The sequence below is a fragment of the Astyanax mexicanus genome, unplaced genomic scaffold, assembly GCF_023375975.1.
Source record: "Astyanax mexicanus isolate ESR-SI-001 unplaced genomic scaffold, AstMex3_surface scaffold_31, whole genome shotgun sequence".
NCBI classification, from domain to species: domain Eukaryota; kingdom Metazoa; phylum Chordata; class Actinopteri; order Characiformes; family Acestrorhamphidae; genus Astyanax; species Astyanax mexicanus.
In genome coordinates this window covers 4,251,866-4,269,394 of record NW_026040041.1, presented here as the reverse complement: position 1 = coordinate 4,269,394, position 17,529 = coordinate 4,251,866, and the positions used below count along the sequence as shown (strand labels likewise).

The 17,529-nt window shown below is 34.8% G+C and overlaps 1 protein-coding gene across 1 annotated transcript; it reads left to right on the top strand.

The window, feature by feature from the left end:
* The first annotated feature begins 4,887 nt into the window (after positions 1-4,887).
* Positions 4,888-15,740, top strand: LOC125788874 (zinc-alpha-2-glycoprotein-like). The gene is made up of 5 exons (XM_049472822.1): positions 4,888-5,102; positions 8,853-9,125; positions 11,725-12,012; positions 13,169-13,453; positions 14,080-15,740. The coding sequence occupies exons 1-5, from the start codon at positions 5,039-5,041 to the stop codon at positions 14,136-14,138; spliced, it is 969 nt and encodes a 322-aa protein (XP_049328779.1). The 5' UTR covers positions 4,888-5,038; the 3' UTR covers positions 14,139-15,740.
* The last annotated feature ends 1,789 nt before the right edge of the window (positions 15,741-17,529 follow it).

The following is a 17,529-nucleotide window of genomic DNA, read 5'->3' as shown; positions in this document are numbered from 1 at the left end:
GCAAGAAATGCAATCAGTCAATTCCTGCAGATGATGCTCACGGTCTAAGCAAAGCTGCAAAGTCACCAAGTTCATCTGGGCAAACTCTGGGGTGTGTCAGCTCGCAAATATCAGTCAAAAGTTGGACACGTCTCATTCCATGTTTTTTTTTTGTTTTTACATTGTCGATTAATATTAAAACCATGAAAACTAATTGACGCAAATGGAATTAGTAGACAAAAAGGTGCATGGCCTTGACAATCCCCTGACCTAAACCCAACTGAGATGGTGATTTAGGATGAGCTGGAGCTTCACAGTATAAAGTACAAAACATATTTCTGTTGGTTTAAAATGTAATATGTATATATATATATATATATATATATATATATATATATATATATATATATATATACACACACAGGAACATATGTATTATTATATTATTTTTATAATATTAAAAATTAGAATAATAATAAATTAATATTACTATCAATATTACTGTTAATAATATTAGTATAATATCTATTAATATAATATATATTAACAATAATAGTTTTAAAAATGTAAAAATAAGTTTAATGTTTTAAAATAGATTAGATTTTCGAGTATTTATTTAGTCATATGTATCTTTAGGAGTATAATGTTGTTAATTACAACACATTTCTACGTTTTTAGGGTGTAATAGTGAATAAATACTGCATATTGCAGTGTTGAATCGATATTTGTGGATCGATTGAGCGCGCTGTTTCGAGGGAGGAGTCAACAAAGACGTTCTTTAACCTCGTTCGTTAATTTTCACGTTGCGAAGCTCTTTGGGAAACACTCGCAGAACTGGCTCGTTCTTTACACACGTCATTCGTTAGTTCGTTCGTTATTCGCTAAGATTGATCGTTTTCGGGAAACCCACCCCAGAACTATGAGGGACATGTAGAATCGTGTAATTACCAAAAAGTGCTTTTAATACATATTTTTTGTGCGTTCCTTCATAGTTGTGATGTTTTCAATTTTAATCTACAATATATAAAGTAATAAAACAAAAATTCCCTATATTAGAGATACTGAGATTACTGTAGAACTGTTAATCAGATTATATTGGTTAAAATGGTCTGATACATGTATTTCAGCTGGTTGCTTTTATCACTCCCTTGTTTTTTTTGTCCATACGATTTTGTTCACACCTGATATTATTGTAGTTCCTGGGTGATCTTTTTATAATCAGTGTCCTGCATAAAGTGTGAACAGGTGTGAACAGGATCCAGTGTGTAACTTAAGCAATAATACACTATATAACAGGTTCGTGCTGCGGTCGTAGATCACAAATCTCGAGTATACCTCGAGTGCTATAGATCACTAAAATAGGGTCCTAAATCTGTGGTATAATCACAATATTATATATACAAGTGTTGGACAATGAAACTGAAACACCTGTCATCATTTTATTGTGGGATTTTAGGTTTCATGGCTAAATTGGAGCAGCCTGGTGTTCAATCTTCATTAATTGCACATTATTGCACCAGTAAGAGCAGAGTGTGAAGGTTCAGTTAGCAGGGTAAGAGCACAGTTCTGCTCTAAATACTGCAATGCACACAACATTATGGGAGACATACCAGAGTTTAAAAGAGGACAAATTGTTGGTGCACGTCTTGCTGGAGCATCTGTGACCAAGAGAGCAAGTATTTGTGATGCATCAAGAGCCACGGTATCCAGGGTAACGTCAGCATACCACCAAGAAGGACCAACCACATCCAACAGGATTAACTGTGGACGCTGTAAGAGGAAGCTGTCTGAAAGGGATGTTCGGGTGCTAACCCGGATTGTATCCAAAAAACATAAAACCACGGCTGATCAAATCACGCAGAATTCAATGTGCACCTCAACTTTCCTGTTTCCACCAGAACTGTCCGTCACCACAATCAATTATTGTGCTCTAAAACCAGGTGTTTCAGTTTCATTCTATTATATATTATTGTTATTATACCACAGTTCCATTATCACTGTTTATTGAAAGATTGAGGGCCCTATTTTAGTGATCTATAGCGTATCGGTCAATTGCATATGGCACAGCTGGATTTAGGGCATGTCAGAGTGTTTTTTTTGCTATGATAACGGCGGGAAAAGTACACCATGTGCAGCTCGAAAGATGCAAAAGTCATGTACTAATTTTCTAAATTAATTCTGGGCGAAAGATGAAATAAACCAATCAGAGCATCTCTTGATCATCATTCTCTTTAAGAGTAAATCAGGTGAGCTCTGTCTTTGGTGGATTGCTATTGTAACGGTGCAGCTACCTGGACGTGTTCAACAAACTCTTCTCTGCAGAGGAAACTGAGCTGCTGGTTGACGCTGTGAAGGAGCTCCAGCAGCTCAGGTATGCTCTGACTTTGGCAGCTAATTCACAGGAACAGTAAATGTTATTTTATTTAGTATTTTGTTTATTATTGATGTAAAAGTTGGGTTTGTAAACCAGAACACCACGCCCATCAGTTTAGATAAATTCAGAAGAACTGTGGCTATTTTAATTATACTGGCTGTTGGTTGGTGTAAGATAGCGATGAGCATCACAATGCACCTTGTGCAGGGTGTAAGATATGATCTATACACTGTTTGTTCTTTGGTGAAGTACAGAAATATAGATTTACTGGATCTTTTTCTGGTATTTCTTTTTATTGATCATAAGTGTGACTCATTAAAACACCAATCTGTCTAATACTAAGGACCTAATGGCACATTGTTATTGTGTCACGTCTGGTGCTGTTAGCTCCTCTGTCCCTTCCACACCAAGCTCTAACGGAGGTTCTCAGGTTAACAACTACACTACCCAGAATGCACTACCCGCTGACATCACGCATTCACCTGATCACGTGACACCTCACCTGCTTCCACCAGGAAGTCCCGAATACTGATTACTGGCACTATAAAGGTGCACGCCAAACAGACTACCACGCCGCGTATTGTAGGTTCTCCTCGTACAAAGCGTTACTTATCTCTTGTCTCAGTTTACTTTGTGTATGACCTTGCTTTTTGTTTTCTCGACGCCGATTCTTGCCTCTGCCTTTGATATTGGATTGTTTGTGTATGACCTGGACTGTACTTTCACCACCGCCTCTTGGATTACCTCTGATACTGGATTGCTTGTGTATGAACTCTGGACTGTCTCTCGTTTATGGTATGGTTTTGTCTTCATTGCTCTGTCTACTGGTGATCACCCTTGTTTCTGTATCGACCCTGATTTCATCTGTTTATTCCTATAATAAACATATATTGTTTTTATCAGTATCTGCGCTTGTCTGCTATTCTGTTCTGACCATGACATATTGACAGTATGGCCATTATTATTTATTAGTTTATTATTGTTGTTTATTATTATTTTGTTTTTTATTATTGGCTTTTTGTGTTTAAATATTTTTTTCATGCTACATTTTATTTTATACTGGCTTTGTACTTTTATATCAAACGATACATGTCTTGAGATTTTGTATTTTGTATATTATGAATTATGTTTTTACACTTTTTTTACCAAATTTATTTTACCAAAGATTGCAGGCACTGCTAAATGTGTTTACTAATAATGTTTTCTGTTCGTTTGGTTAGCAGGATTAACTGGTTAATTTTTATTATGTGTCTTTAAAAGATTGAATTTGTCTTTCAAGCTGTCCTTTTTTGCTATTATTTAAAAAATTCGGGTAAAATTTGTTTATTTTTTTCCCCACAAATACTGGTTTACGCATGATGTATTACAAAAAAAAAAAGTAAGAAAAGTTTACTTAAAATATTGTATTATCAGGAGTTCTTTAGAAAATCTCATAGTTATGTCCTATAAATGTATTTGAAGGTTTGTGAAATATATCACATTTCTTTTTTAAAAATATATGTATCAGTCTGATGTACGTTTAATTATGTATCAGTAGTGTCACTATTTCATTTTTTTTGTTTTGAGAATATTTCTTTAAACATTTTCATAGCATTAGTGGGGTTTTTTTTCAGAATTTTCCTAAATAGGAATTATTGCATCACACATTTTCATAATATTGCTGGAACATTCTCTGTTACATTACAGCCTAAAGAGCCTCAATAAAAGCTTTTTTTGGAACGTTTAAATAAATGTTTGTATTATTTGGTTTGAAAACATTATACCACATTCATAAATATTATGGATCAGTGTGAAATCTGTAATTATCAGTATCAGCTGTATCATTGTTTGTTTTTTCTTATTTTTGAGATGGTTTCTTTAAATGTTTCAACAGCTTATGTCCTTAACTGGTTTATTCTTGTAAAATAAAACATAAAAACACTTTAAAAATGTGAAAAAATAAGAGATCACTTTAAAAATGATGATTTTCTTTGATTTTACCAATTTAAAAACCTCTGGAATATAATCAAGAGGAAGATGGATGATCACAAACCATCAAACCACCAAACTGAACTGCTTGAATTTTTGCACCAGGAGTAAAGCAGCATAAAGTTACCCAAAAGCAGTGTGTAAGACTGGTAGAGGAGAACATGATGCCAAGATGCATAAAAACTGTGATTAAAAACCAACCAGGATTATTCCATCAAATATTGATTATTTCTGAACTCTTAAAACTTTATGAATATGAACTTGTTTTCTTTGCATTATTTGAGGTCTGAAAGTTCTGCATCTTTTTTTTTTTGTTATTTCAGTAATTTCTTACTTTCTGTAAATAAATGCTCTAAATGAGAATATTTGTATTTGTAATTTGGGAGAAATGTTGTCTGTAGTTTATAGAATAAAACAACAATGTTCATTTTACTCAAACATAAACCTATAAATAGCAAAATCAGAGAAACTGATTCAGAAACTGAAGTAGGCTCTTATTAATGATATATTGGGTTTATAAAGGGGCTGTATTTTGTTTTTTTAGGGATAAAACACAGTGTGCACTGGTCCAGCCCCTCAGAGTGCAGAGTGGGAGGGAGCTGGACACTCAGAAGGAACATCGGGAAGGATCTGATCTGATCTGCTGAACTTTATTTACTGAAATCAGTTTTTTTTTTTTATGAAATTTTAACCCAATTTAAAGATCAGAAGGAGGAGATGGGGGTCTCTACAGCAGTGTGTGTTTTTCTACTGACTACAATCGTCCTTTCTACACTCGGAGGTAAGTGCGTATGTGCGCGTGTGTGTGTGTGTGTGTGTGTGTGTGTGTGAGACGTTAAGAGTAAACGAAAGTAAAGATTTAACAGAAATCTGAACAAAATAAAAATAAGACCGAACTTTAAAACTAACACTTTAATTATTACACTTTTAAAAACAATAATCCAGGGTTTTATTCTAAATCCAGATTCTAACGGTCTCCAGTAAACCGTTATTTGTGAATCACTGCAGTAAAGTTAGTTTCACAATCGCAAATCCACAAAAGTTTCCTGTACAGTTTTTTATTATTCAGCAAAAAAACTGCAACTTTTAGCAAAGTACTACCAAAATCATTGGCAATCAAAACAAGCAGATTTTACTGCGTTTACACTGGAAATATATATATATATATTTAACTGCAGAGATCCTGTTGTTTGAACTGTACTTATGTTGCAGTTACCAGCTTAAGGCACCGTCTACAAATTACCATACACTACCCTGGTGAAAAAAAAAAAAATATATATATATATATATATATACTTAATTGTACTTAAAACATATTAAGACATGTGTAAGTATGCTGTAAATATGCTAACCGATGTATGTATTTACTTAAAGTATATTAAAAGTACATTAATGTTAAGTTTCATCAAATGTTTGAAAGTAAACTTTGATCATACTTTTTAAAAATTGCAATATAGTGTATTTTTAAAAAATAGACTTCTATGAAGCACACATCCAGTTTAATGAAGTTCAATATACTTCGAAAATACTAATTTCCAAATATACTTTTGTACATTTTTAGCAAAGTGATTCATTAGTTCACATTAAAGGCACACTAGGTAGGATTTCCTTGATTTTTTATATTTTTAAAGAAGTGAAATTACAGCTTGAAACTCACTGCAGCGCTGCATTGAGGTGTAATAGGAGGAATAGTGGTGTTTCTCGTGTCTGTGCCGGAGCTCCTCTGAGCTCAAACCAGACTCTGTACGTTTTCCTAGGCGATAAATTGGGTTTAAGTGTTTGTTTTAACTGCTAAAGCTGAAGGCTAGCAGGCGGAAGCTAGCAGCGATTAGCATTTGCGATTAGCATTAGCGATCGGGTTAAATGTGTAAATATATCATGTTAAGTGTAAAATATGGCTGTTTGTAAGCTTAGCTTGCAGTATATTGCTCCAAACTGAAACCACATTTGAGTCTGGGGCTTGTAAAATCTGATTTTACTGATACTGTGTTTTAGTTTTAATATTATTTCATGCTGTTCTTGTTTGGTGGAGAGGGCTAACAGTGCTACTCTGTTTAAAACACGCTGTTTAATCAGTTCTAGAAACAGAAGAAATGTCTTGTTTCAGTCCTGATTACAATTAAGTAAACATTTCATGCTAAAAGTGACAAATTGATGATGGTTATAATTATTTTCCTGTGCTTTTTACTTTCTGATGGAAAAAAGTAGCTTACATGCAGGTGGATTTTCCACTATTTATGTAGTACATAACAGTCTACTGTATATATATATATATATATATATATATATATATATATATATATATATATATATATATATATATAATACATTTAAAATTGGTTGGTTGAGTTTAAATATCTATAACAGTTTTACAAAGCCTGCAATTTTAAACCTTTACTTTATATTAATGGTGAGACTCAAGGAGTGAAAACTGTTGTAATAAACATATTGAAGGAAGTATTCTATAACAAAAGGAAAATTAAGGTATGAGGGAAATCTTACTTAAATTCTGTTTTTCCAGAGATATTTTGGAGAAAAAGCTTACTTATAAGTTTTATAATTATTTATACTCTGCATTATATATACCCACGTAGTTTTAATCTCAGTTAATTTACAGATATAGATCAGAACTGTTAATTTTTCTCCAAACATCCAGAAAAACTACCACATATTTTTTTAATGTTGTTATACAGAATTTATTTGGAAACCTTTGGATACTTGGATTTTTGCATAAATTGGTGATTAAATGTGTTCTGATTGTCACGTCTTAGCCCTCTCTCATGTCTCTCTGTGTTTTCCCCACGTGACCTGTACTCCTCTGTGTCTCTTGTCAGTAGATTTCCACCACGTATTTCTCATTTGTAGCTCCGCCCCTTCCCCAGGTGTTTCCGATTCTAGTGTGTTTCCTGTTTCTTTAAATAGATCCCCTGTGCCACTTTGTCTCCGTCGGTCTTTGCACCTTCCTCTGTTGTTTTGTCGTTCTCGTGTTTTCTAGCCTAGCCCTCGTTTTCTTAGCTTTAGCCCTTGTCCTTTGTTTATCTCTTGTTTAATGTTTCTAGTTTCTTGTTTATTTAAGTGTTCCCTAGTTCCTTGTATATACCCCTGCTTTGTGTTTATTAGTTTATTGTTTATATTTCCCTGCCCTGTTTGGTTTGTTTATTATTATCGCTCGTTTGTTTTGGTTATTTGTGTTTCTTTGTTTCGTGTTACTCGTTCCTTGTTTCTTTGTTTATTTGTTATTTATTTATTAAATTATTATTTATTTTCACCCTACCTGCACTTGCGTCCGTCTCCTCGTCTCCCTGCCTGGGTCATAACTGACACTGATCTTCATCTAAGTCACAACAATAGACAAACACAGTCTGCTTAAACTAAAACCACACAAAAAACATATGTTTGCATGATTTTATTAAACACAACATGTTAATATTCACAGCGAGGGGAAAAGTATGTGAATCTTTGGATTTAATAACTGGTTGATCCTCCTTTATCAGCAAAAACCTCAACCAATGGTTTCCTGTAGCTACAGATCAGACCTGCAGAACGGTCAGGAGGAATTCTGGATCATTCCTCTTCACTAAACTGTTTCAGTTCAGCTATAATATTATGGGATATCTGGTGTGAATCGCTCTCTTGAGGTCATGATGCTGCAGCATCTCAGTTGGGTTCAGGAGGTCAGGACTCTCCAGAAGGAGTATTTATTTTCTTCTGTTGAAGTCGTTCGGTTGTTGATTTTGGGTCGTTGTCCTGTTGCATCATCCATCCTCTGTTGAGCTTCAGGTGGCAGACAGATGTTCGCAAGTGCCAAAGATTTCTGTATTCAGTCTTCAGCTGACACTCTAGGATTCTTCCTCACCTCATTGATCATTTTGCATGTGCTGTGCTCTTACAGTCATCTTTACAGGACTTTACCACGCCTAGAGAGAGTAGCAGCAACAGTGCTGAACTTTCTCCATTTGTAGAGCGTCTGTCTTACCGTGGACACGTGAACATCAAGGCTTTTAGAGATACTTTTATAACCCTTTCTTTCCAGCTTCATGCAAGTCAACAATTCTTGAACGCAGGTCTTCTGAGAGCTTGATCTTTTGTGTGAGGCATGATTCACATCAAGCAATCAAGCTTCTTAAGAAGAGCAAACTCAAAACTGCCGCTTAAACCAACACATCCTTTAATCTCATCACAACCTGCCTCCAATTAGCTCTTAGAAAAGATCATCATTAGTCTAGGGGTTCACATACTTTTATCCCCCTCACTGTGTGAATGTTAACATGTTGTGTTCAATAAAACCATGCAAAGATATATAATTTTGTTTTGTCTGGTGTTAGTTTAAGCAGACTGTGTGTGTCTATTGTTGTGACTTAGATGAAGATCAGAATACATTTAATGACCAATTTATGCAGAAATCAAAGTTTAATCCCTTAGTATAAGGATTCACATACTTTCTCTTGCTACTGTATGATTTTTCAGACAAACTAAGTCCTTTGCTCTGTTTTTTTGAGGTCTGTAACCTGTTTCTCCATCTCTCCTCCAGAGAGACACTCCCTGTACTACATTTACACCGGCCTCAACAAAGACCTGGATCTACCAGGAATCTACGAGTTCACAGCTCTGGGGCTGCTGTGTGACCGAGAGATCGACTACTACAACAGTAAGGAGCAGAAGAAGATTCCTAAACAGAGCTGGATGATGGAGAAGATGCAGGAAGATTACTGGGAAAAAGGAACCCAGTCTCGCAAGAGTAAAGAACAGTGGTTCAAGGTCAACGTGGATATTCTGATGCAGAGGATGAACCACAATAGCACGGGTTAGTGATTCATCAGTTACACAAGTCACAAAAAATAGCTGAGAAGAAAACTAACTAACTAACTAACTAAAACTAAAAATCAGCTAATGAAAATCAGCAGAATCTTGGATTAAAATGATGGTTCCCGTTGAAAAGATTGGAAATAATTTGGGAATGTTAAACTGTAATAAGCATCACAGGTGTCTTTAAACTCGTCTTCAAAATCAGTCAATCTGCCCATTTTAACCCTCCTATTATGTTCGTCAGGAACAGCAATGGTGTTCCAAGGTCATTTTAAACCAGTTTGTGTTAAATTAACAAAAAGACGTCTGAAACCCCAAAAAATCCTAACAAGCAGTGTGAATATATTTTATTACTAAATCCATTACTAATTGTTCTATCAATATTTAGTGCAATGTTTTTTTTTACCTTTAACAGGTGGTAATGTTTCAATTAGGATAATTTACTCGTTTTTCATTAAAATACAACAAATACCTGTTCAAACTTTCTTAATGTTCCCTACTTTATTACTTTTAAAAGACCTACAGAGATATAAAACACAATAGTTTTACACAACACTGAAACATAACACTGCAATTGTGTTTTAGTTTTAGTTTTTGTAGGGGGTGGTTGCAAATATGTGAGATAATTCATTTTCATTTTATATGTTGATTAGTCTAATTAAGGCAAGCAGAAGACGTTTCATACTAAAAAAATACTATTTTTCTTAGATTTTCAAACTTTAAAACAAGTCAAATTGACCTGGAACATTAAAAGGTAAATACTTATCAGTGGTAAAAGCTATAAAACCGTCTTCTGAACTGTAGCTAACCTCCCTGGACGTGACCGTAAGAGGAAAACTGAGGAGACGTTTAATACGACCGCTAATCAAAGAGCCCAGAACAACTTCTACAGAGATTCAGAGATAAAATCCAATATCAAAGTACATCAAAGTGTCAGATCACAAAAAAAGACACTGTTTTAGTAAAAGTGAATTCAATAAAACATGACTTAGGAGGAAGGAAATCACTGTTAAGGGGACGAATCATAAAAAGGTGAGACTGGAATTTGCCAGAAAGCATATTGAAAAGCCAACAAGGCTACGTTCACATTACCAAGCTGAAGTGATTCAAAGCAGATTTCTTTTGCTAAATGTGTCTCAGATCTGATTTTTTCATGGCTGTGTGAACATGCAAAATCCGACATGAATGTGAACAGTCAATCTGAATTAATGCGTCTTTTTGCTTTTACACATTAGCATTTGCTAGTATTGACCCACGCCCTTGACTGGGCAAAGAAGAAGAAAAGAGGGGGAGCGAACTCAGAGTATTGGGGTGGAGTTCGGGGCAGCTTCGCTGTAAAGCGTGAAGCCGAAGCCCCCCCTCAAACGAAGAGAAACACGAGGAAGGAGGAAGATGGGGAGGAGGTGGGTGCGAGGTTTGTTCAATGAGCAGGTAGAGAGGAAGTGACTGTTTAAATAGGGAAGGAAGTGGGAGGAGTGAGGGCGTGGATCACTCCCAAAACTTAGTTATGACTTATAACTCCACTTAGCATTAGCGCTACGTGCTTCTCTCTTGTACTCACACTTTATCTCTTAGTGCAGCTGTGCAGCTATAGCTGCAAAAAAAACAGCAAAAGCAAACCAAAGCCTGGCATTTTTTTCACCTCCTCGACCTGAGTATATACAGTGCCTTGCAAAAGTATTCATCCTTGATCTTTTCAACCTTTTGCCACATTTCAGGCTTCAAAATATAAAGATATGAAATTGTAATTTGTTTTTGTGAAGAATCAACAAATGGGACACAATCGTGAAGTGGAACAAAAGTTATTGGATATTGTAAACTTTTTTTTTAAATAAAAAACTGAAAAGTGGGGCGTGCAATATTATTCAGCCCCATGTGTTAATACTCTGTAGTGCCACCTTTTGCTGTGATTACAGCTGCAAGTCTCTTGGGGTTTGTCTTTATCAGTTCTGCACATCGAGAGACTGAAATTTTTGCCCATTCTTCTTTATAAAACAGCTGGGGCTCAGTGAGGTTGGACGGAGAGCGTTGGTTTGTGATGAACAGCAGTTTTTTTCAGCTCTTTCCACAGATTCTCCATTAGATTCAGGTCTGGAATTCGACTTTCTGCCATTCGAACACCTGGATACATTTATTTGTTTATTCCATTGTAGAGTTTGCTTTATGTTTTGGATCATTGTCTTGTTGGAAGATAAATCTCCGTCTCAGTCTCAGGTCTTTTACAGACTCCAACAGGTTTTCTCTTTCTAGAATGATCCTGTATTTATTTATCTCCATCCATCTTCCCATCAATTTTAACCATCTGAAGAAAAGCAGGCCTAAACCATGATGCTGCCACCACCATGTTTCACAGTGGGGATCAGGGTGTGTTCAGGGTGATGGGCTGTGTTACTCTTCATGGTTATGGGTCCATCAACAAGACAATGACCCAAAAACAGTCTGTTCAAACCTGAGACAGCTGGAGGAGTTTGTTAAACTTGTATTTATTATTTCAGTGACCAATATGTTCCATGTGTGTGTTGATAATTATTTGTATCCACTGTATGTTTTTTAATGTTTTATGCTGTGATTATGGGTCTTTTCTGTTCTAATTTCAGATCTTCATGTTCTTCAGTGGAGATACGGCTGTGAGATCGAGGAGTCCAGTGGAGAGGTGAAGTTTCTGAGAGGGATTAGTGAGTTCGGTTATGATGGATCAGATTTTCTCTCCTTTGATATTGAAAACAGGCTCTGGATCACTTCAGTTCCACAAGCTGAACCAACCAAGAGGAAATGGGATTCTGTGGCCATCCTGGGACAGTACACCAAGAGCTACCTGGAGAAAGAGTGTGTGCTGTTGCTCACCAAGTTCCTGGAGTACAGAAAAGAATCACTGCAGAAAGCCGGTGAGTCTCAGGGTGTTTATATACAGCTGCAAGAAAAAGTAAGTGAACTCTTTGGGATTATACTTGGATTTCTGCATAAATTGGTGATTAAATGTGTTCTGATCTTCATCTACATCACAACAATAGACAAACACAGTCTGATTAAACTAAAACCACAAAAAAATACATGTTAATATTCACAGTGAGAGTAAATAAAAGTATGTGAATCTTTGGATTTAATAACTGGTTGATCCTCCTTTATCAGCAAAAACCTCAACCAATGGTTTCCTGTAGCTACAGATCAGAGCTGCAGAACGGTCAGGAGGAATTCTGGATCATTCCTCTTCACTAAACTGTTTCAGTTCAGCTATAATATTATGGGATATCTGGTGTGAATCGCTCTCTTGAGGTCATGATGCCGCAGCATCTCAGTTGGGTTCAGGAGGTCAGGACTCTCCAGTAGGAGTATTTATTCATTTTCTTCTGTTGAAGTCGTTCGGTTGTTGATTTACTTCTATGTTTGGGTCGTTTTTCTGTTACATCATCCTTCCTCTGTTGAGCTTCAGTTGGAGGACAGATGGTTCTAAGTGTTAGCATGTGCCAGAGATTTCTGTATTTAGTCTTCAGTCGACATTCTAGGATTCTTCCTCACCTCATTGATTTACCTCATGCTGCGCTGTGCTCTTACAGTCATCTTTACAGGACTTTACCACGCCTAGGGAGAGCAGCAGAAACAGTGCTGAACTTTCTCCATTTGTAGAGCGTCTGTCTTACCGTGGACACATGAACATCAAGGCTTTTAGAGATACTTTTGTAACCCTTTTCAGCTTCATGCAAGTCAACAATTCTTGATCGTAGGTCTTCTGAGAGCTTGATCTTTTGTGTGAGGCATGATTCACATCAAGCAATGCTTCTTAAGAACAGCAAACTCAAAACTGGTGTGTGTTTTTATAGGGCGGGGCAGCTTTAACCAACACATCCGTTAATCACATCACATCACAACACATGTGTGGTATTAGTTTAAGCAGACTGTGTTTGTCTATTGTTGTGACTTAGATGAAGATCAGAACACATTTAATGACCAATTTATGCAGAAATCCAAGTATAATCCCAAAGGGTTCACATACGTTTAAATGCAACTGCACTTATTTTCACGGTATGTTTCCTTTTTTCTTAGCACCACTGGATGTTCAAGTTTTCGCAAAACCATCAGTAAGTGACTCGAGTAAGCTGACGCTGACCTGCCTGGCTACTGGATTCTACCCCAAAGACGCGACAGTGATCTGGAGAAGATCCAGCTCACCTCTATCTGAAGATCTGATCACATCTTCTGGAATCAGACCCAATGATGATGGAACCTACCAGCTGAGGAAGAGTGTGGAGATACTGGGAGCTGAGAAAGACCAGTACGAGTGTTACGTGACTCACAGAACCCTCAAAGAACCAGTCATTAAAAAACTGGGTAAATATATCAGATTTTTTAAACATTTGTCATTCTCTGTAAAAAACGTCCATTTCTTAAGTACTGCATGAACTTTCTCCAAAATTAAAGTGACATTCCCTAGATTTTTGGTGAGAATTTGTAATTGCATTGAGAAAGGGTCGGCAATAGGCGAAGCACATTGCATGAAATTGCATCTGGCCCGTGAGGTTGTTTGAACTATTATGAACGATAAAAATAAAAAAATGAATATGTAAATAAAATGTTTCTCTGGTGAGCTTTTGTTTACGTTCCTCTAATAGTGAACAAATGCTGTATTATTAGACGTGGTTGTTGCAGGGTGGAGATATTCTTTTTTTTTTTTTTTTTTTGTATTTCAAACATTTTAACAGATTACAAAGGGAAATTTCAGCAAAATCATTATTTTCCAGTCCTTTCTTATTTTATTTTTTTTGTTGTTGCTAAAATTTATCGCTATTGGGAAACTCACCCTTATTGAAGTTTAAAACTTTAGAACCAAGTTTAGAAAAAGTTTGCGTGCAATTAATCTGTTGTTTTTGTTTCAGAATTAACTACCCTGTAATTCTTTTTTTTTATTTTTTTTATACAAATCTCCCAGTAACTTTTTTTATACTTTTTCTTTTCAGGTGGAGCACCAATCAACACCAATCTCCCAGAAGAGTTAGGAATGCTTCCATCCTTTTAAGCTTCTGCTCACCTGATGGTGATTAATGGGGTGAAACATGGTCAGATTAAGAAAAATAATCACCATTTACTGAAACTGAGCTGTCTTTTTTCTATTGAAATAATTCAAATAAGTTTACTTATACTTATTGTGGAATTAATGCATTTAAACTACGAACATATACATCTAAACAAGATTTTAGGATTTTAAAATAGTCCTGATGTGCTTTTATATCTTCTAAACACAAAATCTGCATGAAATTATACATACCTTTATTTACACTGCTGCCATATATAAGGGTCATTCCACTGAATAGGTGCCATTACTGTCCCCAGGAAATGACATGTATAAATGTGCACACAAAATAACTTTAAAATACATTTTATTACTAAGCATAGTGTGTTGTACATTGACCTAATTCCAAAAGAAAAATATGTAATTAAAAAAATTATTAACATCTACTTACAACACTGAAAAAATAGCATTTGTTACCTGTTACTTCCACTCTCTAACTATAAACTTTACCATAAAATATAATGATTAAAATCCTTTAGCATTGTTGTGCGACTCCAAATCCCATCTATGCTTTAAAAATATTTTTTCATAATAAATTCATAATATTTAAGTTAAAATACACAATTTAGTTGTGTCCCTGGGTTTCACTCAGTCCTGTTACCGTAACACATTACCCCTGAATCTGAAACACCTGGAACATTCTACAACAGGAAGTCACATCTACAACAGGAAGTGACATCAGCTGGTTCTGGTTCTGAAGATCATGTGAAGAACAGAATTAAGTTCCTCGTTAGTTTTTTTCTGTATATTTGATCTTATTGTAATGATGACTGAGGAGCTCAATCTCAACACATCCCATTTTTTTATCTTTAAAATACAAATTTTGGGGAAAAAATCACTAGAATGAGCTCAGTGTCCTCATGCTATTAGCATAGCCGCCATTTAGCTATCATTCATGTTTTTGCTAATTCTATGCCAAAAACGTATTTGTTACTTTAATTCATGTTACTCATAACATAAAAAGTAACAGGAGTGAGTTTCAGTAACAGGAGTGAGTTTCAGTAACAGGAGTGAGTTTCAGTAACAGGAGTGAGTGCCAGTAACAAGAGTGAGTTTCAGTAACAGGAGTGAGTGCCAGTAACAGGAGTGAGTGCCAGTAACAGGAGTATTTTTTTTTGGTCATAGATATCAATTACTTCAACATGCAGTCTATAATTATTTCTTTAAAATAATGTTTTTCTTGAGAGAAAATTAAAGGAATTAGTGGACTTGCTTTTAAACATGCTTTTTAAATTTATGAGTTTTGTAAAAATACTCAGATTAGAAACCTTGTAGAAAAAATGAAGTAAAGCTGCCTGAGTTTGACCAGTACATGTTATGAATAGTTAAATATATGTGTTATTAGATTCAGAGTTGAAAAAAGATAAAACATTAAGTTTAATTTGGTTTAATTCAGAGTTACAACAAGCAAATGGCACTGATTCGATGGAACGGCCCATATATATATAATCACAGCCTCTGCAGGCATTTAATCCAGTATATTACTAATGCATTGTTATTCTGTGAATTTTATTTCAGAATATAATAAATAAAATATCTACACCATCATTGTGGTCTGTTTCTTTTCTATTGTTTAGTTGTAATTCTAATACGAGATCCATTCAGAAAGCTTCAGTTTGTGCTCCTCAGGTAGTGCAGGGTGGTTTATAGGGTCAGTATCCTGTTTTAGATCAGATCTTTGAAGGAATTGATTTTTGTAACAGATATTTGCACGCCTGCATTCAGGACTGTATGTATTTTTGGAGATTAATGATATAACAGTATGTCATTTTTTAGATTTAGATCTTTAGCATTATTGACAGTAATGAAGTACATTTAATTGGTTGTTGCACGTATTATTGTACACCCATTAATATTATGCAAATTGAGTACTCTATGAACTCTATTATATATTATATTTTATATATTCACAAATTCAATAGCATTTCAGCAACTGTGTTTAATACAGTTAGGTGGCAGCAAACGCACACACACACACCCTTTATATTTACAATACAAGCCAAGCCTATAGTATATTAAATGTAATATATTTAAAAATCAATAGAATTGAAACTATATTACACAGAAAATTAAATACAAGTGCGTATACATTTTTAAATAAAACACACAATTTAAAGAATTGGCACTTTATTCAAATTCTAAAGGTGTGTGTTTTCATACACACTTGTCTTTAGTTTTCTGTGTTTTATGTAGTTTAGATTCTATTGTTTTTAAATATATAACATTTAATATACAATAGATTTGGCACCTGTATTGTAAATATAAAGGCTGTGTGTATTTGCTGCCCCCTAGCTGTATTAAACACAGTTGCTGAAATGCTGTTGAATTCCTGAATATATTAAATATAATATATATTTTGCATAATATTAATGAGTGTACAGCCCCCCCTCCCCCCTTCTTAAAGTCATCTGTTCTTATCTGTGAACATTAATAGGTCATTTTATGCACTAAAAGTGATTTAGAGGTAAATAAATGAGTGTACAGATGTAAAGGTGGTCTAGAAATGTGCAAAAGTATATTTGTAAATAAGTAAATATTTTATAAGTAATAAGTATTTTAGAAGTATATTGAGTTACATTAAACTAAAAGTGTACTTCATAGTAGTATATATTTTTTAAAATACAATATATAGTACTTTTTAAAAATTATGATCAAAGTTTACTAAAAAAAATTAATTCAAGCATAATATTAATGTACCTTTAATATATTTTAAATAAGTACATAAATCAGCATACTTAGACATTTTTCAATATGTTCTAATACAATTAAGTATATTTTTTTCACCAGGATTATCCAGAGCAACTTTCTACAGTGATCAATCGCAATTAATCACAGAATGTTAGTATTTAATCGATCGGCAGCTCTAGTTATTATTTTTGCATAAATATTTTAAAGTAAAAAATGACATATTTGGTTATTTAACCAGATCTGAACAAAGTCATAAAAATGAAGACTGATATAAAGATAATATACAAACCGTTATAATCTACCTGGTAACAGCTGATGATTGAGTTTCTGATTGGTTCATCATTCTTTAAAATCCTCTTTAAACTGAAAGTGATTTATCAGTACATCTCCAGCGACCAGTACAGACCCTGATCTCCCCAACAGCACCAGTTAAACCAGTTCCTGCTCCAGTGCGGATCAGCAGAGAGACAGTGGAGCTGATGGGGGAGTCTGAGGTTTGGGTTTTGCTGGTTTTTGGGGTTTTTCTCCCGAGTTATGGAGGTAAGTTTTCTCCTGCAGAATCTCAGAATAATACTATAACTGGTTAAAGATAAAAAAGCAGAAGATATACAGGTAATTTAACAATAAAATATTGTATATAATAAATGCA

Bases quoted from the DNA above. Each gene is read 5' to 3' on its own strand.
- LOC125788874 (XM_049472822.1), top strand. From the start codon at position 5,039: ATGGGGGTCTCTACAGCAGTGTGTGTTTTTCTACTGACTACAATCGTC. The intron at 9,126-11,724 runs GTTAGTGATTCA...TTCTAATTTCAG, and splicing joins GATGAACCACAATAGCACGG to ATCTTCATGTTCTTCAGTGG. The intron at 13,454-14,079 runs GTAAATATATCA...TTTTCTTTTCAG, and splicing joins ACCAGTCATTAAAAAACTGG to GTGGAGCACCAATCAACACC.